The sequence below is a fragment of the Danio aesculapii genome, chromosome 12 (assembly GCF_903798145.1).
Source record: "Danio aesculapii chromosome 12, fDanAes4.1, whole genome shotgun sequence".
In the NCBI taxonomy this organism is placed as follows: Eukaryota; Metazoa; Chordata; class Actinopteri; order Cypriniformes; family Danionidae; genus Danio; species Danio aesculapii.
In genome coordinates this window covers 24,124,700-24,148,859 of record NC_079446.1, presented here as the reverse complement: position 1 = coordinate 24,148,859, position 24,160 = coordinate 24,124,700, and the positions used below count along the sequence as shown (strand labels likewise).

The window sequence follows — 24,160 nt, the reverse complement described above, 5'->3', positions numbered from 1 at the left end:
AAAAAAATATAGCTTAAAGGGTCTAATAATTTTGACCTTAAAATGGTTCATAAAAAATTAAAAACTGCTTATATTATAGCCAAAAAAATAAAAATAAAAAAAAGACTTGTAGAGCAGAAATTATTAATTTAATTAATTAATTTAATCTGCTGGATATTTGGAGAGAAATGAAATCACAAAAAAAATCATATTTTTGTTACTCAAATGTGTTCAAGACATCCTCTCGAATCGATTATTTTTTAATTTCCTCAGAATTACGGGCCAATATTCATAACAGCTTTTACGATAATATTGTGATTTCAGATCACGCCCCATGTTGTATAGAATATGTGGATGGAAAATTGACAAAGGACCCAACTAGATGGCACTTTCAACATAAATGGTTACAAGATGAAAACTTTGTGACATATATAGAAAAACAGATTGAATATTTTTTTTTAATTAATACTACACAAACATCTGCATGTATAAAGTGGGAAGCTTTTAAAGCTTTCCTCAGAGGGCATATTATTAGTTACGTAGGTTCAAAATCAAAAAAGATGAAAGAGAAGAGAATACAACTGGAACATAGAATAAAAACTCTTCAAGGAGTTTATGATGAAGTCTATGAGAAGAATGATCCACAAATTCAAAATGAGTTAATGATTTTGAGGGCTGAATACAATAAGCTATCTGCTTTTAGAGCTGCCTCCAGTCTTTTGAGACTAAAGCAATCTTTTTTCGAGCAGGGAGATAAATCAGGTAAACTTTTAGCATGGCAAATAAAACAATTGGAGACCAAAACACCTATTACAATTGTAAGGGTGAATGGAAAGGATATAGTGGATCCTGTTGAAATTAAGGATGCCTTTAGAGACTATTACAAAGAACTATATGAAGCAAAAAGTAAAACCAGTCTACAAAATCAAAAAATGTTTTTAGATGAATTACCTATACCTGTCCTTTTAAATGAACACAAAGCAGATTTGGAGATGAAATGAATATAGAAGAAATAGGGAATGCTTTTGATAACATGAAATCAAAGAAAGGGCAGGACCAGATGGTCTCCCAATAGATCTATTTAAAAAAATCAAAAATAAATTACTAATTCCACTAATGGAAATGTTTCTGGAGGCATTTCAAAAAAGTAATTTCCCACCTACTATGAATAATGCTTTGATTATTTTATTGCCAAAGCCTGGTAAACCCCCTAATAAATGTGAAAACATGAGACCTATAAGTTTGTTAAACTCTGATCTTAAGATAATATGTAAACTTTTAGCAAACCGGCTACAGAAATCATTACCATATATTATTAATAAAGACCAAAATGGATTTATAATGGGAAGGCAGGGTTTTCATAATGTAAGACGGGTATTGAACATTATTCATAGTAGCAAAGAAATATCAGATACAGCACTCTTATCATTAGATGCCGAAAAGGCCTTTGATAGGGTATAATGGCCCTATCTTTTCAATGTTTTAGAAAGATTTGGAATGGGAAATAACTTCATAAAATGGGTTAAAGTAATATACAAAAATTCGACAGCAGAAATCCTAACTAACAGAAATATTTCCAAACCAATAAAAATTGATAAAGGATGCCGACAAGGTTGCCCACTCTCTCTCCTTTGTTGTTCACACTAGCAATTGAACCCTTCGCAGCTGCAGCACGCTCACATCAGCAATACTCTGAAATAACGTTAGGACTAACAGAACATAGAATAGCCTTGTATGCTGACGATGTCATTCTATTCATGTCAAACTTAAGTGAATCGATTCAAGCTGTGGTACAAATAATTAAAACATTTGGCAATATCTCTGGATATAGGATCAATAAAACAAAATCCTCCATATTAATCTTAAATTCAAATGAAAGAAAGAATCCAAATGTAGAGGCATCTCAATTTGGAGTTGTTGAACAGTTTAAATATTTGGGTGTTCAGATTTTACCAAGATTAGAAAATATTGTTGATGCTAATTATGCATCTTTAATGACAAAAAATAACGAATCAATTGATAGATGGATGTCACTACCAGTTTCTATAATTGGAAGAATTAATATTTTAAAAATGAACATACTACCCAACTACTTTATTTATTTCAAAATATTCCATTACCTCCACCTTCAGAACTGTTTGCAAAAATAAAAACCATGTTTGTTAGATTTATATGGAACAATAGGAGGGCAAGATTGCGTTTTGTCTTTGTTATACCTGCCATTTGACAGAGGAGGTTTAAAATGTCCAAACTTACTATGGTACAACTGGGCGAAACAGCTGAGGTCTATTATGTTCTACTTCTCAACAAGTGAATCTCCACATTGGACAGAAATGGAATCTTATAATTTAACCTTACCTCTTCCCTCATACATTTATTCAGACACGGCAAAAAAACTACGCAAACAAACTAAAAACCCAATTGTAAAACACATGTCAAAGATATGGTTTGATGTACAAACATATCTAAAAAAAACTCACATTCACTGTCTCAATTTAGTCCAATATGGGGTAATCGGTTCTTTGTACCAGGAAGATCAGATGCAACATTCAAACTGTGGGAGTTGAAAGGACTTAAAATGATTCAAAATCTTTACTTGACAGATTCAGATAGAATGATGTCCTTTGAAGAGTTGAGGCTTAAATTTAATCTTAATAGAAAACAGTTTTTCAAATAACTTAAATTAGGAAGTTTTGTTAAAGCAAATCAAGATAATGATCTAAATAGACCTCCATATTCCTCTTTAGAAAACATGATGATAAAAGATAATCTGAGAAAAGGTATCATATCAGAATTTTATGGTTTGCTGACAATGAATTCACCCGAAAATTCATAATGCAAGTTGAATGCATGGAAGGAAGATTTGCAGTCTGGATTTTCGGATGAAGATTGAAAAGAAGCCTGCACTAAAGCTCACACTATGTCTATAAATTCACGTCTTAAACTTATACAAAATAAATGGAATATGCGGACATATGTAACACCAGTACAATTAAATAAATATAATAAAAACATACCAGATATTTGTACAAAATGTTTGGAAAGCTAGAGGAACCTTGTTTCACTGTATTTGGCAGTGCACAATGATTAAATTATTTTGGGAAGAGGTAAGAGTCATAAGTGAAAAAATTATTTCAAAACAAATCCTCCTCGACCCAAAGCTTTTTTTGCTGGGCTTATATCCAGAGGACTCGAATTATAGTAGAAGCGAACAAGTATTTATAGACCTCAGCTTGCTTTATGCCAAACGATGTGTAGCTTTGCTATGGCCAAAGATGCAAAGACTAAACGCTACTCAATGGATTAGACAAATGTTGTCAAGTCTGCCATTAGAAAAAATAACTTATATACTAAAAGCTAAACAGTGTGTATTTGAAAACATATGAAGTCCTTTCATTAGTTATATCAAAGAAGTGGATATAACGGAGGAAGAAGTTGATGAATAATTTTTTTGATGGACAATGCAGTTCCAGCTTTATAGCTTTGATACATTCTTCAATATATGTTTGTTGTACTTAGTACTCAGTATGATTATAATAGTCATGTTTGAATAGATTACCATTACCAACAAAAGAGGAGCAGTTTTACTTTTATTTATTTATTTTTTGTTTGTTTGTTTGCTTTGTTTTTAATATAAATATTTATATATCCTTATTTTTTGTATAATTTGTAAATGCAACAAGGTTATTGTTGGAAAAATGTTGTATTTCAATGTGAACAAACTGAAAACAAAAAATAAAAATATTATGGAAAAAAAAGACTTTCTCCTGAAGAAAAAATATTATCAGAGAAAATGTCCTTCCTCTGTTAGACGTGTTGGGAAACATTTAAAAAGGGGGAAAAAAATCAAAGGGAGGCTAATAGTTCTGACTTCAACTGTAAATTGATATTTTATGCATATCATCTGATGTGTAAATATCCATGTATGACCATCTGCGTGATATAACTGTGGTTATATAAAAAGACTAAACTAATTCTTTTTCACAGTGATGTCTATTATAAAGGGCCATCTAACACTTTTATGAGGAATGTTTTGGTCCTCACAATGCCCAACACAAGACAATACACCATTGACACTTCTGGAAACAATACGGTGGGCAAAGATTGGATTTATGTCCTAACAGGTCCAAACTTGCTAAAAACTTGTTTCATTTTCATGAATAAATACTTTAAATGAGGATTCTCTCATCTAAAATGCATTTATAATGTTGCCTTACTGATAACTGCTTTCTGCTCATCACAAAATTCAGAAAAATCGCTTCCATAAAAATATTATGATTTATAATTAAGTTATTGTTGTATTGAATCAGCATGGTTCTACAGCACAATTTAAAACATGGCTGCTGACCATGAGGTGTTGCCATAACAGATCAAAATATAAAATATATTAAAACAAATGTAAGCTTGGTGAGCATAAAAAATTGTACCAACTTTAAAGTTGTGTGTATTTTTGTCAAAATAAAATACATTTTTGTCATACGTTTTATTGCTATTTCATTAGTTTTAACATGTATAGAAATAATTTTTTTGCAAATCAATTAGAATTTTTAATTTTGTAAATTAGTTAATAATATAAGATGCATTTGAAATCAAAAGTTATTTAAAAAACAAAAAGAAAAGCATCAAAATCTGTTATTTATTTATTTATTTATTTATTTATTTTGTTTAGTTTTTTCACATTCAAATGCAAATATTTCTGTGTAATGGCTTTATGGCTCTAAGTATTAACCCTCATCTCCTCAATGTTCTCTTTCTTCAGATGAATGATTATATTGCAGCGTATCATGATGCTGTGCTGCTGTTTGGTCAGGTGATGAGGAACATCCAGAAAACTGGCTCCTTAGATATTCAGGATATGGACTCAGTCAGCATGAACTACTTTAGAAATGTCTCTTTCGAAGGTGAAGCTATTCATTAGTCGCTTCAGTCATAATGTTCAACTTGCTCTATCATTTTGATCTAAAAATATGTTCCAATGCGATAGGTATTGCTGGAGAATATCAACTGGATCAGCATGGGGACAGGGACTTGATGTTTTCTTTGATCTACACTAACAATAATAATCAGGTATGCAACAGATTTCACATAAGTCAGTGTACACGTGCTGCCACTTTATTAGGTACTAGTGTTTTCATTATTACCGGTTTCAAGCTAAACTACAGTCAATTATCTGTTGGTTAATATTACTGTCAAATTTTCATTATGATTAAAACCGTAAATGATTATCGCGATTTTGAAAACTCATGATAAATACTGTAACACTGCAATTAACTAATCACAAAAGGCTGCAATGTAAATGTTTTTTTATAATGACAATTAATAAATATAAAGAGTAGGAGTGTCTCCCTGGAATTCTGGATAACTTGCCCACTGTGCATCATAACCTCTTAACCATCCCCATATCATCTAATTAGCTGTTATCTTTCCACCAATAATCTGGTGTGTGGTGTGCGGTCTGGTACAGAATGGCTGCTGTTGCATTGTCCAGGTGGATGCTGCAGACTGCCCCATCCCCCAACAAAAAAACTCAGTAAAGTGATTTGAGTGCCCACTATACTGTGTAAATGTAGTTTTTTTTATTATTAACTTAAATCAGGAAATTTTGGAGGGATCTCAATTAATAAAGTGAACTAATTTCCGAAATCAGCAAGAAACAGAAGGTAATGTTGTCCTTTTTTCCTCTATCGTGATGTACAGCTGAGAAAAAAAAACAAATTGAAGGTAGCGCGGTGGCTCAGTGGTTAGCACTGTCGCCTCACAGCAAGAGTCAGTTGGTGCTTCTGTGTGGAGTTTGCATGTTCTGGGTTTCCTCCAGGTCCTCCGGTTTCCCCCACAATCTAAGACCTGCGCTATAGGTGAATTAAACAAGTTAAATTGGCTGTAGTGTATGTATGTGAATGTGAGAGTGTGTGGGTGTTTCCTAGTGTTGGATTGCAGCTGGAAGGGCATCCGCTGCGTAAAACAAATGCTGGATGGCAGTTCATTCTGCTGTGGCGACCCCTGATTAATAAAGAGACTAAGCCGAAAAGAAAATAATTGAATGAAATTGGCCGTAGTGTATGTGTGTGAATGCAAGAGTGTTTATGCTTGTTTCCTAGTACTGGGTTGCAGCTGAAAGGGCATCCATTGCATAAAACATATCCTGGATAAGTTGGCAGTTCATTCCGCTGTGGCAACCCCTGATAAATAAAGGTACTAAGTCGAGGGAAATATTTGAATGGAACCAAATAGAACTATTGACAGATAGGTGTTGCTAACAAAATGAAAGAAGATTTGAATGTCAGTTTGCATTCACTTATGGCGGATTTTACTGTCCACCGGCATCACCATCAGCACCCATGATTTCAGATGCCTGATGATGATCAGAACAAAACTTGAAAAAAATTACAGACAGAATCGTATTATATTCAACGAATCGAATCACAGCCTCTTGCGAAGGCAGGAAAGAAACTCGGCACACTCTGATAGCCCGGTCCTAAAGCACTGATAGCCACGCCCTAAAGGACTGATAGCCCCGCCCTAAAGGACTGATAGCCCCGCCCTAAGGGCATTCCATGTGAACAAACGTTAGAAAAAGTTGTTTGAGAGGGGAAGGAAGTTTATGATTAAGTTTTTACTAAATATTGTAATGCACAAATACATTGTTTATAACAAGCACTACTACACAAATAAAAATAAGAAGAGAACATTTTGATTTCATGTTGACTTTAAAAATCTTCTTTCTTTCCCATTCCAATACGTGGAGTGAACTTCACCAGATTGATGACCATGTATTTTGGTCTAAATGTTAATTAATCTAGTGTGTATAGCTGATTAGCTTTAATAAGCTGGTGAACAGGGGTATGGTACCTAATATAGTAGCCGATCAGTGTATATGTAGAAAATAAGAATTTATAGTGAACTGTGAAGCGATTACTGGACATTAAAGTGTACTCTTCTGTTCTTTAGTACAACATTCTTTACCAGTTCAACACTTCCACCAACAGAACACTACTAGAGGACAGCAGTCCCTCCTTCATTTGGCAGACTCGTCTGCCTAACGACAGTCCATCCAAAGGTCTCTCAGGTAAAGAGGAATTAAAATACGACTGGATTTAGTAGTAAAAGATTGTACTTTTTTTTTATTTGATCGTATTTTAACAGTAACACTTTTATACCCTAATTTTCAAATTATTTTATTAATACTGATTTTACTCATAAAGCATCAATCATTATGTAATGGTTGTAATTTGTATATTTTTTGTTTATATAAAAACAATATTTATTTATGTATGTATGTATGTATGTATTGATTTCTTTAGTCATTGAGATCATCGTCATAGTGTTCTGTACTGTTATCGGCATCATGGGTACACTTGCCTTCATCTTTTACTGGTTAGAGCTCTAAATTTTTTACACTTCTCATTTTGCTTTATTATATTAATGCACATTTCCTGTGCAGATTTGGCATGAAATTGTATGTAGCAAAATATTCATCATTGTTTATCATCATGACATATTTCAAAGGCAAAACAGGTATTACCATCACATGCAGAAGCGATGGTCTCACATTTCATCACAGCTCATTACACCTTTAGAGTTAAATGAGTGGAACATGATCTCTCTGAAGGTAATTTACCAAAGTCTCACTGTCTATATTGTCTTTATAATGTCTTTTAGAATGTCACAATTAAGGCTTTTTTCCACTGACTGGTACGGTATGGTACGTTTCGGTCAGTACGGGTCACCTTTATCAGGCTTGCGTTTCCACTAACAAGGGTACCCTTTTGGTGAGCGTGGTGTATGACAGAAAGTTTCAGTCGATGTCATTCTCGCTCGAGGAAATGTCTACAGTAAAGCTGTACAGGTCGCTCACATATCATATGAGAAACTTCTCACAAAATAGATGGTTTACACACATAAATACTTGTGTAGAAATGTTTATTACTAACTTTTCTATTGACATGAGTTGATTATAATTGCAGATCTATGACAGTGTGAAACAGCCTACTGTAACGTCTGTAATTATATAAAATAAATGAATAAATGAAAATATAAAAACACATACAGCCCCTTACAGTCTCCGATATGTTATCAACTACAGAAGAACTACATTTCGTCCGTATTTAGGTTCAAAAACAACACAAAATATAGCCTATAGTCAGTGAAAACCTCTCATCTGTGTCTGTAATCTTTAGCAGCACATGTAGCCTCTGTTAGACAGTAGTTCCATCGTTCCTAGTTCATATTAATCCAAAAGGTGAAGATAATAAGTTAGTTATACATGGCATTTTGTTCATGTTTGCTGAAATAATGTGCTCCTTTTTCCCGGTGTCTCCTTTACTTTTTCGCGCTTCACTCTCGCGTTTGTCAGTGTCTGACAGGATCGGGTTTCAAAAGCACGTCAATAATCAAGCACACGTTATTATCATCAGCTCAAGAAGTTTGTAATTTCAGATGTAGACGCACTGCGAGCGCAAGGAAGAAAGCGAAGCCGCCCGCATTTCAGACTGCCTCGTAAAAAAATCCGAGGCACAGGGTAGATTCTGCTCTGCTCCATGGCTTTGTGGCTGTTCATCAAGACGACTACAAGGTTTGTTTGAGCCGGATCGACCATGGCTCGTTATTATATGTATATATAATTCCGCTGTAATCTCTCAGCTGTGTGTATTTTAAACATGGCGGGTTTTTTGTTTTCATTCTGGCTTGTTGCGTAAGCAAATGACGTATCTCTGTAAACCAATAGCGTTCAGCTGCACGTCTAGCTCCGCCTTTTGGTACCCTTTCTCGTGTTTGGTAACCTTTCGAAAGAGTGCCGAGTGGTACGGTACGGTTCGGTTCGGTTCGGTACGCCTTTTGAAAGTGGAAACAGCCATAATTTATTACTTTTAATGCATCATTTTTAAATAATTCATATGTGTTGTGGATAGATTGAGGAAGATTCTACAGAAAACAGTACCTACATTCTACGCCGTGCACGTTATGATAAAAAGGTACTGTACATTACTCCATTGTGTTTTTGCACATTTTGAAAGTGTTTTTTATTTTAGCGGTCCTCTTTAGACATTCTATTGACTTAAAAAGTACCTACATATTAACTTTTGCTGTTAACATTCTAAATTTGTCAACTAACTGTATTGGTAGACTACTAGGAGATTGTGACAATGGGTTAGGTTTAGTAGATTAAGCCGGTATGTACTTGCAAAACTGCTTTGTCAAATGAGGGACTTTCAAAACGAAGTGTTAGCTAAGGTTCATTTCGTCAAGGAGGTTCAACCAACTCTGAGATTGAAGTTGACTTACTCTGAGATGGGAAACTGGAGTTATTGTAAATTTGCACTTAGTAACTGACACTCCTAATAGTCCTGGTTTTTATTATTATTAACTGTAATAATGGGTGTACAACAAAGGGGTTGTCCTGATTGGCCTGTTTTTTTACAGGGTTTACTGGGTTTTATTATTCAGCTATGTCTAGGTATACCCAAATTTTCTTCATAGGGCACCTTTATGCAAAATTCACTTAATTTAGATGCTCCCAGGAAATGACAATTTCTATTAATTTTGTTATAAAGAAATCTCATATGATGGTAAAATTCTTTGCAAAAACAGTTTTGCAGTGTGAATGAATGAATGAATGAATGAATGAATGAAGTATTGAAACACAGATTGTACTTTAAAAAAGAGAGACAGAAAGAAACTCTGGGTTTGCAGAAAATCTGCTCTTGAACAGGTAAATAAGTATAAGTTACCTCACTTTTAGAAACACAAGTTTGGTAAACATCCCATTCTGAAACAGAAAACCCAGAGTTTTTCTCATTTCAGAGTTAACATACTCAGAGTTTTCACTTGAAGGGATAGTTTAACCAAAACTAAACCAAAGCCTTTACTTGTTTCAAACCTTCATGAGTTTCTATCTTCTTTTAATCACAAAAAAAGATATTTTGAAAAATGTTTGTGTTTAAAAGACGAAAGAAACTCATAAATGTTTTGAACCACATGAGGGTGAGTAAACAGTGAGAAAATTTTCATTTGTGAATGAACAATCCCTTTAATATCCTTTCTGAACCTGGCCCCAGGTATTGAGCAGACAACTAGTCAAAAGAATATAAAACAAGGAGAAGACTGTCAAAATAAAATGTTCAAATGTTTTCTATAGATTGTTATCCTAAAGGAGTTCAGACTCACAGATGGAAGCTTCACTGAAAAACAGAGGATAGAGCTCAACACGGTAACAGCATCTCATTCTTGTTACAGAATAAAAAAATACTGAATCTTTTAAAACTCGTGTTTTTGCAAAAAATATCACAATGCCACTTTCATTTCAGCTCTTGAAAATTGATTATTGCAATCTGACCAAATTCTATGGGACAGTCAAATTTGACAATGAGTATTTTGGTGTGTTTGAATACGGGGAGAGAGGATCTCTTAGAGTAAGTATTAAAATAAACGTCATACAAATCTTCAGTTCTTTTAAAACATCTTTAATTGTGAAATCACTGTATTATGCATATTTCCTCTTGTAGTATGTGCTTGATGATAAGATTTCATACCCTGAAGAGACCTTCATGGACTGGCAGTTTAAGATCTCTGTCATGTATGACATTGCAAAGGTAATGGGAAGATACAGTATTAGCATCTGGATGGATAGCTGACAATCTATATATACTGTTCAGATATTTATTAAAATAGTATATTAGTCACAGAACATCTTTAGAAATAAAAAGGTAATACATTTAAATGTATGCAAAATATTGAAATAAAAAGACAAACTACAACATTTCAACAAAATTGTATATATTTTTTGTTTCTCTTGATTTTTGCAATTTTTGAAAATTTTATTAATTTTTTTAATTTTTGAACCATTGTTGTAAGTTATTTTGTTAGATAAGCTCCAGATTTGGCTTTACTACTGACTGATCTAATGTACATACACAAATATTATATTGTATCTATAGAAAATATTAATTTAAGTGAGAGATTTGTGGGGGGTGTACTCATATATGCTGAGCACTGTATATGGATCAAAGATGAGCTATGTCAGCATCAAATTTAATTGGCAAAGGTTATATGCATATTAAAAGAATTAAAACTGATGTTTAATTAGTATTTTGTGGTTGCAATACTCTCCTTAAGTAGAGTCTTTTTAAATGTCATCAAATGTACACACAGTACACCCGCTTTTGAAAATGAATATTTTTATTTATTTCTCAGTGAATATAGCCAATACTTTTTGGTACATTCATACATTCATTTTCTTTTCGGCTTAGTCCCTTTATTAATCTGGGGTCGCCACAGCAGAATGAACCGCCAACCTATCCAACATATGTTTAAGCAGCGGATGGCCTTCCAGCTGCAACCTATCTCTTGGAAACATCCAAACATACTAATTCACACTCATACACTACGGACAATTGTAGCCTACCCAATTCATCTGTAACGCATGTCTTTGGACGGTGGGGGAAACCGGAGCACCCGGAGGAAACCCACGCGAATGCGGGTAGAACACGCAAAAATCCACACAGAAACGCTAACTGCCTTATCCGAGGCTCAAACCAGCGACCTTCTTGCTGTGAGGTGACAGCACTACCTACTGTGCCACCTGCCACCGCATCGCTCCATCTTTAGGAATAGAAAGATAATACAATTAAATTAAAATGAGCTATTGCAAAAAAAAAATACAAACTACATAATCAAAAACTAAATTTTCTATTTTTATTGTGTTTCTCGATTTTACGCAGCATTTGCTGCGTAAAACATGTGTTGGATAAGTTGGTGGTTCATTCTTCTGTGGTGACCCCAGATTAATAAAGGGACTAAGCCGAAAAGAAAATTAATGAAAGAATAATTTTTGGACTGTGATCTTCAGTTTTTTTGTTATATTAATTCCAGTTTTCACTTTGGTTTTGACGAATGTAATGTATATGCACAAATATATTATTGTAAATCATCCTGTAGAAAATATTCCTTTAAAGGAAATGTTCTAGGAACGTTATTTTTTATTAGGCTTTTTTGTTGCATCAAGGCAACATTAGTATAATATTCAAGAAAACCAAAGAAAATCTGATTTATTTTTTAAATACTTACCAAAAATAATGTTCTAATATTTATTTTAATAACAATTATTATGTAATAATATTTTGGGGGGAAATTATAGTAACATTCTACCATAACAAAATGCTATTTAAAAAAAAAAAAAAGCAAAAAAAAATCTGTCATTGGCCAACATTAAAGTAACATTCTACAATCCAAAATTAATTATTGAAGAACACGTTCTTGACAAACCAAAAACAACCCTTAAAAGAAATGTTTTAGGAACCAAAAACTAACATTAATAGAAGAACATTCTGGCTAGGTTGATGCTTGAATCCCCTTTTTGTATTTGACATATGCATCTATCATTAATAATTTAAATGTACTATACTTGCACAATTTCTTGTATTAACTATTTTCTTTTCTTTAGGGCATGTCTTATCTCCACACAAGCAATATTGCCGTTCATGGACGCCTTAAATCCACTAACTGCGTGGTTGACAACCGTATGGTGGTGAAGATTGCAGACTTTGGCTTCAACACAATTCTCAGTCCCAGTGAAGGTGAAAGGGCGGTTTATCATTATCCTGACAAAGAATCCCTACACTGATATATAAACCAGTAGTGATTTAACCATTAACCATTTGCTTGCGTTAATTTCCCTGTTCATGTTTCCGACTCAGATTTGTGGACGGCCCCTGAACACTTGAGGAAGCCGGGCATCTCCCAGAAAGGAGATGTGTACAGTTTCGCCATTATATCACAGGAGATCATGATGAGGAAGTGCACATTCTACACAAACACCTGCTCTGATCGTGCTGGTGAGAGGATAATTTATAGACAGTCACATAAAATACTCTATCACCACCCTGCTGAGAAAAAAATCACAAAAGATTCTAATGCTTTCCACTACAATTACCATTACAAACCACAACGTTTTAACCAACAAATCATGTACGTTTTAAGGGTTTAGTGTGTTTTGAGACATATTCCATTAGGATTTATTGGCGTTAACATGCCACCAATAGAAGGATAAAAAAACTTACTTTAAAGGCCAAACAGGATCACTGGAATTTTAATTAAAACCAATATAATTTTCATTTTAGCCAATAAATCCATTACAACCATTTTTTTCAGCAGGACAGAGATGGATTTATTTATGCTACATGCAATGTTTACGTTTAAAATAGTAGTTCTATTATCTAAAATCTAAAATAAATGATCTTAAATAAAATATATGCAGTCATTTGTTTTCTCACATGAGCTTGATAGCCCCAGTCCTCATTTATTTTCATTATATTGAAACTAGTGACCAGGATATTCAAAAAAAAAAATTCACCAGTTGTTTTCACTGACAAAATTTAGATTTATTTTTATTTTTAGGTTAACAGACCTTTAATTAATCCACTTTTCTTCACCAGAGAAACTGGCCAGAGTGCAATACCCTAGTACAACCTCGTTCTTCAGGCCTGATCTAAACCTTGAGAGCACCAGTGAAAGCGAAGAAGAGGTATGTTTGTGTGTATTTATGCATGTGTTTGACTCGTATGCAAATTGTTACTTGTGCTAAAAGCAGCCTCACGCCTCACAGCAAGAACCCCGGCTGGCTGGGTCAGTTGGCATTTCTTTGTGGAGTTTGCATGTTCTCCTTGGGTTTGCGTGGGTTTCCTCTGGGTGCTCCGGTTTCCCCTACAGTCCAAAGACATGCAGTACAGGTGAATTGAATAAGCTAAATTGACTGTAGTGTATGTGTGTGAAAGAGTGTGTATGGGTGCTTTTCAGTGTTGGGTTGCGCCTGGAAGGGCATCAGCTGTGTAAAACATATGCTGGATAAGTTGGCAGTTTATTCCGCTGTGGCGAACCGATTAATAAAGGGACTATGCCAAAAAGAAAATGAATGAATGAACATGGGAAGGAACCTCAAAAAGCTTAACAACTCTGACTGGGAGAGCTGTGATATAAAAGTAATGTTATTGGCCAGTTTGAAAAGGAGCAGTGATTACTCTATATCCAACCCTCTTTTCTTTTTTCACTTGAAATTATATGTTACTTATTAATAAAAGCTGCTCATTTGAAAGCACTTCAGGTAACCTTTTACTGATGTTAACCGATATATGATCTTACAAATGTAACTGCAAATCTATGAAGCCAGATCAGTCTCAAAAATAATACATTTACAAAATAAAATGCATATATGCACAGCACAATTTACATTTACAAAATGTGTAAATTCAAATCACAATTCATAAATACAACACACAATTTGTGAAGCCACAAGTACAAATCATAAATAATTTCACTAAATGGATTGGATTTATGTATTTCTGAATCATGTTTTAAATTTACAATCTGGATTTGTGTATTTCTGAACTGTGTTTTGAATATATGAATTAGGTTTGTTCATTTACAAATCATGTTTTGAATGAATGAATTGGATTTGTGTATTTTTAAATTGCATTTTGAATTTCCAAAGTGGATTTGTATATTTTTTTAATCGTGTTTTGAATTTAAAACTTGGATTTGTGTATTTGTGAATCATGTTTTGAATGTATGAATTGGATTTGTGTATTTTACAAATTGTGTTTTAAATTTACGAATTGGATTTTGTAAATATATTATTTTTGAGACTGATCTGACTCCATATAAATCCAACCCTTTTTCTGGAGAGCTACCTTCCTGCAGATTTCACTTGCAACCCTGACCAAACGCACCTATCTGCTATCTGTAATTATTAAGTGCTGCTTCAGGTCCTAATTAATTAGGTTCAGGTGTGTTTGATCAGGGTTGGAGCTGAATTCTGCAGGAAGGTAGCTCTCCAGGAACAGGGTTGGTAACCCCTGATCTAAAGGAACAATCTAAATAAAGATATTAAATAGACAGTCTACTAATGCTCTGTGTGACGAGTGGAGAAGAAATGAAAGCCGTGGATGACAGTGGAAGATGAGAATTTTATGCTGCAGTTTTGTTTGTGTGTGCAGCAGTTGTCCATGAGGGGCTGCCGCTTTACTTTTGTTTTTGTGTTTATTTTATAAAATAGTTTGTTAAATGTTTGCCTTTATCCCTTCAAGTGGGAAGTTTTAACATTGTTACATTCTGATAACTGCTAGTTAACTGTAGTTGCAAAGTTATTTATTAATATTCAACAGATCACGATGGGGCCCATCTCAAAAGTTATACAGTACAAATACAAAATATATATATACTTAAAGGGAAGGCGACGCAGTGGCGCAGAAGGTAGTGCTGTCGCCTCACAGCAAGAATGTTGCTGGTTTGAGCCTTGGCTGGGTCAGTTGGCTTTTCTGTGTGGAGTTTGCATGTTCTTCCTGCGTTCGCATGGGTTTCCTCTGGGTGCTCCGGTTTCCCCCACAGTCCAAAGACATACGGTACAGGTGAATTAGGTAAGCTAAATTGTCCGTAATGTGTGTGTGGATGTTTCCCAGAGATGGGTTGCGGCTGGAAGGGCATCCGCTGCGTAAAAACGTGCTGGATAAGTTGGTGGTTCATTTTGCTGTGGCGACCCCGGATTAATAAAGGGACTAAGCTGAAATGAAAATGAATGAGTACTTAAAGGGACAGTTCATTAAAAAATAAAAAAAATTGCTCACTATTTACTCACCCTCAAGTGGTTCCAAACTTGTATGCATTTATTTCTTCTGTTGAACACAAGTAGATATTTTGAAGAAAGCTAAAAACCTGTAACTATTGCCTCTCATACCAGGAAAAACAAACTATGGAAGTCGACAGTCTCAGGTTTTCAGCTTTCTTCAAAATATCTTCTTAATGTTCAAGAGAAGAAAGAAAGTCATTCAGGTTTGGAACAAGTAAAGGGTGAGGAAATGATGACACACCTATTAGTTTTGGGTGAACTATGTCTTTAATACAAATGTGGTCAGCAATGATACATCCGATTTTACTTGACGCTGTACTGGGTGTCATGTTTCTTCAGGTGTGCATGCTGATCAGAAATTGTTGGGACGAGGACCCAGACAGAAGACCAGACTTCAAGAAGATAGAAATCGCTCTATGGAAGATTGTCAGGTCACTTTTTACATGTTTACAGTGGGGATAGCCAATAAACACAAAATAAAAAGGCCTGTAATCTCTCTAATAAATGATTATTTTGTTTGATTTTGAATAGTCGGGACAACCAGGAGCATGAGAGCTACATGGAGAATCTGATCCGCCGGCTGCAGATGTATTCCCGTAATCTGGAGCGGCTGGTTGAGGAACGCACAGCTCTGTACAAGGCGGAGAGAGACCGAGCCGACTGTCTAAACTTCATGCTTCTGCCTGGGTCTGAACACAACGCACACAAAAACACAGCACAGGCAGAATTACAGATTTACCAAATATCAGTATGTTTAAAAAAAATCTGGGTTCCCCAACCCAAATTGATCAAGTTAACTTCATCATTTATAATAATTTATGTGGATTGAGCATAAAACAAGTTGTCCCCCCAAAAACCTGAAGAATTGTGTCAAAGTAGTTTGAACAAGCAGCAAAAGTCATTTTTTTTTAGTGTAACACACTGGATTCTGGTTAGTATTTCTGTTTTTCCTATCCACTGAAATATCACAATAACAGTTGACAAAATTAATCTTCTATTCTAAACATGTTCTACAAATGAATGAGAAAAAAATGACCTGCCTTAATGCCTTCCAAAGATTCCTGCCAAAGGAATCACTTGGAGCAAGTCACATGCTATAAAGAGCATGTTAGTCAGTGTAACAGAGTTGCCCAAAACACATAGACAGACACCAAATGTGTTTTTTTTTTTAGCTGAAATGACAAGTAATTCAGAAAATAGATGTTTCAGGCAAATAGTAAACACACAATAAAAATAAAAATTACGCTTAATTATTTAATGATGATTGAAGCTGAATGTAAAATTTAGGAGGCAGTTAGTATAAATAGCTATAATGATTTCCTTTACGTTTATATTTGTTTCTAAACATGCATAACAACCTTATTTTTAGAGATAGCTTGATATGATTCATGGTATTGTACAAAACAATTGTTTTTGAAAAATAATATAAAGGTTTTTTTGGAGATGCAAAATGTACCCACAATTCTAGAATCACCCATATTCAACAACAAAACTGTGCGAAAATGTAAAATGATTTATTTCAATAAATACATATTTTTATTATTATTTTTTGACCCTAATTAATCTTAATAGATTGCATATTTCTGACATCTTAATATAGACCATACATTACCAAGTCCATCATTTGTACACCACAATTGTGTACACATTTAACATAAATGTTTCTTTGAAAGTAATTGTAAAAATCTGAAAAATTATGTATACTCTGTTTAGTTTCATTTAGACAAAAGTACACAGAATATGAATAATATTAATAATACATTTAATTTATAATGCGCTTTTCTCAGTCCCAAAGCGCTAACAGAGATACAAGGCAAACAAAGCAGAACAATAAAAAACAGTCAAAAAATAAAAAGACCACAATAAAATATGAACGATTAATACAATTGGATGATAAAATTAACAAAAATAATCAATTTAAAGTTAAAAGCAACGGTAAAAAGGTGAATCTTAAGAAGTTTAAGAACATTCCAGAGAAACAGCATTCCTGATGCTGGTGGGTAGGTCATTCCATAACTTAGGCGCACTGTACGAAAAAGTACGACCACCCATAGTCTTCAGTTTACAGCGTGGCTGATACAGCAAGATTGCAGATGAAGAACGAAGACTGCGGGTGGGAGCGGCCAGAGTTACCAGGTCACAAATGTAATCAGGTCCTAGCCCATGCACTGCTTTGTATGTTAAAATTAGAGTCTTAAAATCAATACGTGATTTAACAGGAAGCCAGTGAAGTTGCTGAAGTACCGGAGTAATATGGTGACGCGAGGAAGTATGTGTTAAAACCCATGCAGCAGAATTTTGAATGTACAGTAAATGTCTCAGAGAGCTTGCTGGTAGGCCCCTGAAGAGTGAGTTACAGAAGTCAAGACGTGGTGTGATAAAGGCATGCATAAGCCTTTCCACATCAGGCCGTGATAAAAAAGGTCTAATCTGCGCAATGTTACGTAGGTGAAAGAAGGCTATTTTAGTCAAGGGTTTGAAGTGCAAATTAAAACTAAGCTATGCATCAAAAAGCACCCCAAGGTCCAGTAAACAGGCAGATAAAACTGACGTGGCAGAGGTGAGATCAGGGCGAGCATTGATGTAAATCTATGTGTCATCAGCATAGCAGTGATACCCCAGGCCAAATTTATGCATGATCTGTCCAAGCTGCAACATGTAGATACTAAATAGGAGTGGGCCAAGGACAGATCCTTGGGGGACACCCTGGCACAGTGGGACAGTCTGAGATCCATGACCACCCTAACTGACAAACTGTGAGTGGTCAGTGAGACCAGTTAAACACCGTACCAGATATACCAATCCACTTATTAAGCCTGAATATCATTAAGTACACAGACTATAAATATCCTTAATTACTATTATCAAGTAATTAGATTATTATTATTTAACTTATTAAATTATTATTATGGATGTGCTGCAGGCCTGTTGTTCGCTCTCTGAAGGAAACGGGGAAAGTGGAGCCTGAGCTCTTTGATGAGGTCACCATCTACTTCAGTGACATTGTGGGCTTCACCACATTGTGCCACTTCAGCACACCCATGGAGGTGGTGGACATGCTCAATGACATCTACAAAAACTTCGACAGTATCCTTGACAATCATGACGTCTATAAGGTATTTTGCACGAATGATCAGTGGCTCTCAATTCATTTTCCCGTCATTCCAGGTGACCCTGTGTGTTTATTTCAGGTAGAGACGATTGGGGATGCGTACATGGTGGTATCTGGTCTTCCTCGACGCAACGGGAACAGGCATGCTAAGGATATTTGCCTCATGGCGCTGGACATCTTGGCCTTTATGGGCACAATACAGTTGAGCCATCTTCCTGGCATCCCTGTGTGGATCCGTATCGGTGTGCATTCAGGTAACAGTTATTTTTTGTACGACACTCAAACATAGCAGAGGACATTTATTAAAGGCACAGCTGCAAAAAAATGCATGTTTAAAATAAAGGGATAGAGAGAAGGGTTGTCAAAAACTGCATCCACTTTAAACAATTTATTTCTCCATTCTGATGCTTAGTTTCGACAGATCATCTTGATCGTGTCGGCATTCCTAATGTGATTGGCTGATTGGATAATTAAAGTGCTCATTACATGAGAAATCAAAGTTTTTTTATATAAATACACTGGGGAAAATAAGTATTGAACAATCATCATTTTTCTCAGAAAACACATTTCTAAAGGTGCCATTGACTTCAAATTTTCCACTGATGTTTGTAAAAACCAAAGAAATCTATAAATGCAAAGGTAACAAATCGAATTAGTTTTCAAATTAAGTCATGCATAATAAAATGAAATGACACAGGAAAAAGTATTGAACAAATGAAGAAAGGGAGGTGTAAAAAGGCAGTGAAAGCCCAGACAGCACCTGAAATCTCTCAGTAGTTTATTAGCAACCCTCTGCCCTTAGTCATTGTAAATTAATATTCGCTGCTTCAGTTCAACATCTACATTACCAGGATTAAGAAGATGAAACCAGAGTGGACATTTCAGCAAGACAATGATCCAAGGAAACTCTCAAATGCTTTCAGAGAAAGAAAATCAAGCTGCAGAATGGCCCAGCCAATCACCTGATTTAAATCCAATATTAAATACAAAATAAAGATCAGTTTGGATAGACGAAACCCACAGAACCATCAAGATTTTTACACTCTGTCGAAGTCTCTGAAAAACTCTCACCTGAGCAATTCATGTGACTTCATTCTCCATATGAGAGGTGTCTTTAAGCTGCCATCACCAAAAAAAACTTTAGAAAAAGTATTAAATACATTTCAGTAGTTTAGTATATTCTCCATGTATCATTTCATTGTTATTACACACAACTCATTTTTCAGATTTTTTTTTTGTTTGTATTGTTTGGCTTCTTTCCAAAATCTGGTTCAATTTCATGTCAACAGCTCCTTTAGAAACATTATTCCCAGGAAAAAAACATGACGTGTTCAAAGCTTATTTTCCCCATTGTAAGTGGGTTTTTGTTCCATTAAAACATCCTGCATGTTTAAATTAATAAAATATCCTCCTCGTTATCAACAAAGCCTTCATTTAATTAAGTTGTAATAATTAAGTTGTCATTTTTATTAGAAACAACCACAACAAACATACACTTCTAACAAGATAACCCCAAAAAAAATCAATTAAATGCAAGTTTATAATTTACATTTCAGATATCGTATGGAAAACTATTTTGCAACTAAAAGAATATAACTACAACGTCAGTATATCAGAGACTACATATATTATATAGCCTAGAAATCATGTTCACTAGTTAACAATCTTAAATCTTTTGCAGCTATGATTGTATTTTTTTTTACTATGAATACATTGATGAGAACTGTACACAACAATACACAAATGAAAACACACGTAAATTCTTTAAAACAGGGTGTAGAATTATTCTACTGTTCTAAAATTATTCTATTATTCTACTTTTATGAATATATGAAAATTTGCCAAATAAAATCAAAAGATAATTCCACAGATATTCTTTTTGGTTCAAAATATATTAAAACATACCAACTATAACTATTTTTTTCTTGGATATTCAAAGATAAGTCTCACCTAAACTTCTTTGAATGGTAACATGATTAAAAAGGTATTCCAATGTCTCTGAATTATCTAAACAAAATGAGCAGCTTTTAATCAGTCTCTATAATGTTTGAAGTATAATTACTCACATATTATGTTAGTATTATTAAAAGCTGTAAAATGATGGTTTGCCAATAATGGCATGTGATGTCAAAATGGTAGATAGACTCTGCCTCCAGATAATAAGCTCCACTAACTGTTATTCAACTCACCTGACAGCAATTGCATTCAATATATAAAAGTTAATCATTTTATGATGCTTTGTCTATGAATGAAGCTTTAGTTTGGACAGTGTTGAACACTAACCACAATACAGCACTGTGCAAAAGCAAGGAAGTGTTGGTGCTGTGTTGAAAATATTAAAACATAAGTGAACCATCATATATTTATATAAAAAAATAGGAAACACTTTGGTGTCATTACACATGTTCCATGCACTTACTATAGTGATCACAATTAATTAACCATAATTACGTGCAAACAAAACCCTTATCTCAACCCTAACTATACAGTAAGCACATGTAGTTGATTCAGTTTACTCAGTATTTAAACTAATTGTTACACCGTAACAGACACCTTAAGATAAAGTGTAGCCAAAAAATCTGTCATGACCCATTAAAAAGGTGCATTTACCAATTTTTGTTGGCTTAAAAACACTATTAAAAAAGGATTGAAGTTTTTACCTAATTACGTGTTCAGACTATGCCATCTAGTGTTTGTTTATGAAGTAAATAACACGTCTGCACATGTGAACAGTGATGTTTTTGGCAATGTTGTCTTTAGGTGAAACTTTACAAAAACATGAAAGTATATGCTACTATATTACTATAAGATGTTCTTGCCGAGTGTAAATTTTATTTTTGAAAGAAATTTAAAACACAGCTTTATATATTCATGTATATCTTCTGTGTTATATATTAATATTACATGTTAATATTAATGTTATGTTATATATTATTATTAATGTTGCATGTGTGCAGGACCCTGTGCTGCTGGTGTTGTGGGAATTAAGATGCCCCGATACTGCCTGTTTGGAGACACCGTCAATACAGCATCTCGTATGGAGTCTACTGGTCTACGTGAGTAAAAAAGTTTTTACTATGTAACTGCTCAACCATTTTGAATATTAAAGTACAGAATCAGCATATTATAACAATTGTGTGATACCAAAGACTGAAGTGCAGTAATATAATGCAGAAAATTCAGTTAATAATATTTAGTAAATGATCAAAAAAAAATTATTGTCAGTAGATACTGTAAATCCATTTGCTAGCTTACTTAATTAGGCATCAGTCTTTGTATATTTTTTATTCTTCGTTGTTCTCCTCATTGCAGCGCTACGAATTCATGTGAGTCAGTCAACTATCAACATTCTCCAGCGCACAGACTGCAAGTTTGAGTATGAAGAAAGAGGAGAAACTTTCCTAAAGGTCTGTGATTGACTATCATTATTTTAATATTATCGTTAACCTGAATTTTTATTTAACTGAATTAAAAAAAAAATAATAATAATTTTGAAAAATCAGAATTATCAAAGTTGATGCAGGTGTTCCCCAAGGCTCTGTTTTGGTCCCTCGCTTTTTACGTCCTCTTTTCCTAATTCTGTCTTTTCTTCATATTCTCTGTAAAATTTTCTGGCAGAAATAAATACCTGGTTATCACATTTTTTTGAAACGCAACGGTGTCAAACTGAAATCCCTCTCATATGAAATCTAGTATTTCTCTGTTTATTGATAAGCAGACTCTCCTTCATTGCAGGTTAAACGCAACGCTATCTTTTAAAAATCACATTAATAACACTGATCTGCCTACTTTCACTTTCGAAATATAAACCGTCTCTGTCCTTCTGTAACAACAAACACCACTGCTATTTTTGTACATTCCCTAATTACTAATTTCCCTAATCCACATGTGTGGATTATTGTAATTTTTTACTTTTTAGTCTCCTCTATTTTACAATCTGCTCTGGCTCCCAGTCAAATGTTATAAAGCATCCAATATTTGCTTCTCACGGTCTGATGTTCTTTAGATGTATACTCCTGCACACATTCTTAAATCCTCATTTTCTATGATCCAGCTATGTATTATTTTGCTCAGTACAGGGACGAGGGTCTTTAGCTATACTGCCTCTTATTTTATCATTGCGCCTGCTGCATGAAACAGCAGCAACGTTTCTTTATAACGCCAAAATGTGAGTATAGTTATTAGACATAACAACCTAGAAAATACCAACTATTAATTTTCTGTGTTTTAGTACATGATGTAACTAAGGAAGAATCAATCTTTAAATGGCCAAATTATCAAAAAATAATTTTGTGAATTTTTTGAGGAGATGCTAATGGTCTAATCTGATTCAATGACCTATGCTAATCTAAGCTAAAAGTGCTCCAGCCAAACCTGGAGTTCATCTGAATGGATTCAAAAATGGTAAAACTCAACTGTTCAGCTCTCTGGAAGTTGTTAAATAAGCCTATTTCCAAAAAAGTGGAGTGTTTCTTTAAAGATTACTTGCAAGTTGATCTTAATTATCATGAAAGGCACCTAAAAAATGTATGTTAATAATTAGTTATTATTAAGCTTTAGTAATTCTATTGTTTGTCTACCTTTATTTTGCTTTACATTTTTAAGTTCTAATTTAATTTTGCTTTTGTATGTTTTATTGTATTCAGCGTTATTTGAATTAATAAAAACAATGTTTGTTAAAATGACCAGTTCTCATATATACTACAGGGCAAAGGAAAAGAGATGACTTACTGGCTTACAGGAGTAACAGGAGAAAACTATAACCTGCCAACACCTCCAACAGCGTGAGTTTTCCAATTTCTTGTCATTCTTATTATTCCTCATAACTAGTCTGTAAAATGTTTTCAACAACCTGAATTCTCTGACAGGGAAAACTTCCAGAATCTGCAGCAGGACCTGTCTGAAATGATAAAGACGTGTCTGCAGAAGCGTCCGTCTGGCCTGTGGAGGAGGAAGACTCTGTCAGCACGTCACAGGAAGTTCATGGTCGGAGTGGAAATGGAGACCACAGATCAGCCAGAGTATCTTCACCTGGCCACCGGTGACTTTCTCAGCACATACCTGTAAAACAGACCTGAACAACACACTGACACATCTGCATTTGGATTTCAATTCAAATCCCAGCTGCATGTAAATACTGTATAAATGGATTTATATTTTTTAAAAGGCATTTATACTAATGTCTTCGGATAGCCAACATTATTAGTTTCATCAAGTCTTATATAGAACTTCAGTTCGATATTTATTTCGACTAGTTGTGCTTTATAAACTAATCAGGCAAACCAGTAAGCTAAGCTTTAATTACAGATGCATTACCATTCAGTTATATAAAACTGTGGACAACAACTGCAGTGCATCTGCTGCTAGTATACTCTGTGACTGTCCGTGTAGCATAAGTGTATAACAGTATGTTTTCAATGAAATAATAAATGCTTTACACATGAAATATTTTT

General features: G+C 34.3%; 2 protein-coding genes across 2 annotated transcripts in view; one reads left to right on the top strand and one right to left on the bottom strand.

The window, feature by feature from the left end:
* Positions 1-24,153, top strand: part of gucy2cb (guanylate cyclase 2Cb) — a 30,802-nt gene extending 6,649 nt beyond the window's left edge. The window contains exons 7-27 of the mRNA XM_056469530.1: positions 3,967-4,072; positions 4,739-4,880; positions 4,964-5,046; positions 6,928-7,045; positions 7,281-7,353; positions 7,486-7,588; positions 8,889-8,951; positions 10,115-10,186; positions 10,284-10,388; positions 10,482-10,568; positions 12,419-12,551; positions 12,672-12,809; positions 13,410-13,498; positions 15,935-16,026; positions 16,127-16,282; positions 18,519-18,711; positions 18,787-18,961; positions 21,665-21,763; positions 22,020-22,114; positions 23,415-23,491; positions 23,576-24,153. Coding sequence (XP_056325505.1) covers positions 3,967-4,072; positions 4,739-4,880; positions 4,964-5,046; positions 6,928-7,045; positions 7,281-7,353; positions 7,486-7,588; positions 8,889-8,951; positions 10,115-10,186; positions 10,284-10,388; positions 10,482-10,568; positions 12,419-12,551; positions 12,672-12,809; positions 13,410-13,498; positions 15,935-16,026; positions 16,127-16,282; positions 18,519-18,711; positions 18,787-18,961; positions 21,665-21,763; positions 22,020-22,114; positions 23,415-23,491; positions 23,576-23,774 — 2,398 coding nt within the window. The 3' untranslated portion in view covers positions 23,775-24,153. The remainder of the gene's footprint in view (positions 1-3,966; positions 4,073-4,738; positions 4,881-4,963; positions 5,047-6,927; positions 7,046-7,280; positions 7,354-7,485; positions 7,589-8,888; positions 8,952-10,114; positions 10,187-10,283; positions 10,389-10,481; positions 10,569-12,418; positions 12,552-12,671; positions 12,810-13,409; positions 13,499-15,934; positions 16,027-16,126; positions 16,283-18,518; positions 18,712-18,786; positions 18,962-21,664; positions 21,764-22,019; positions 22,115-23,414; positions 23,492-23,575) is intronic.
* The window catches only part of cby1 (chibby homolog 1 (Drosophila)), a 142,835-nt gene that overhangs the window by 81,756 nt on the left and 36,919 nt on the right, over positions 1-24,160 (bottom strand). The gene's annotated exons all lie outside the window — the stretch shown is intronic.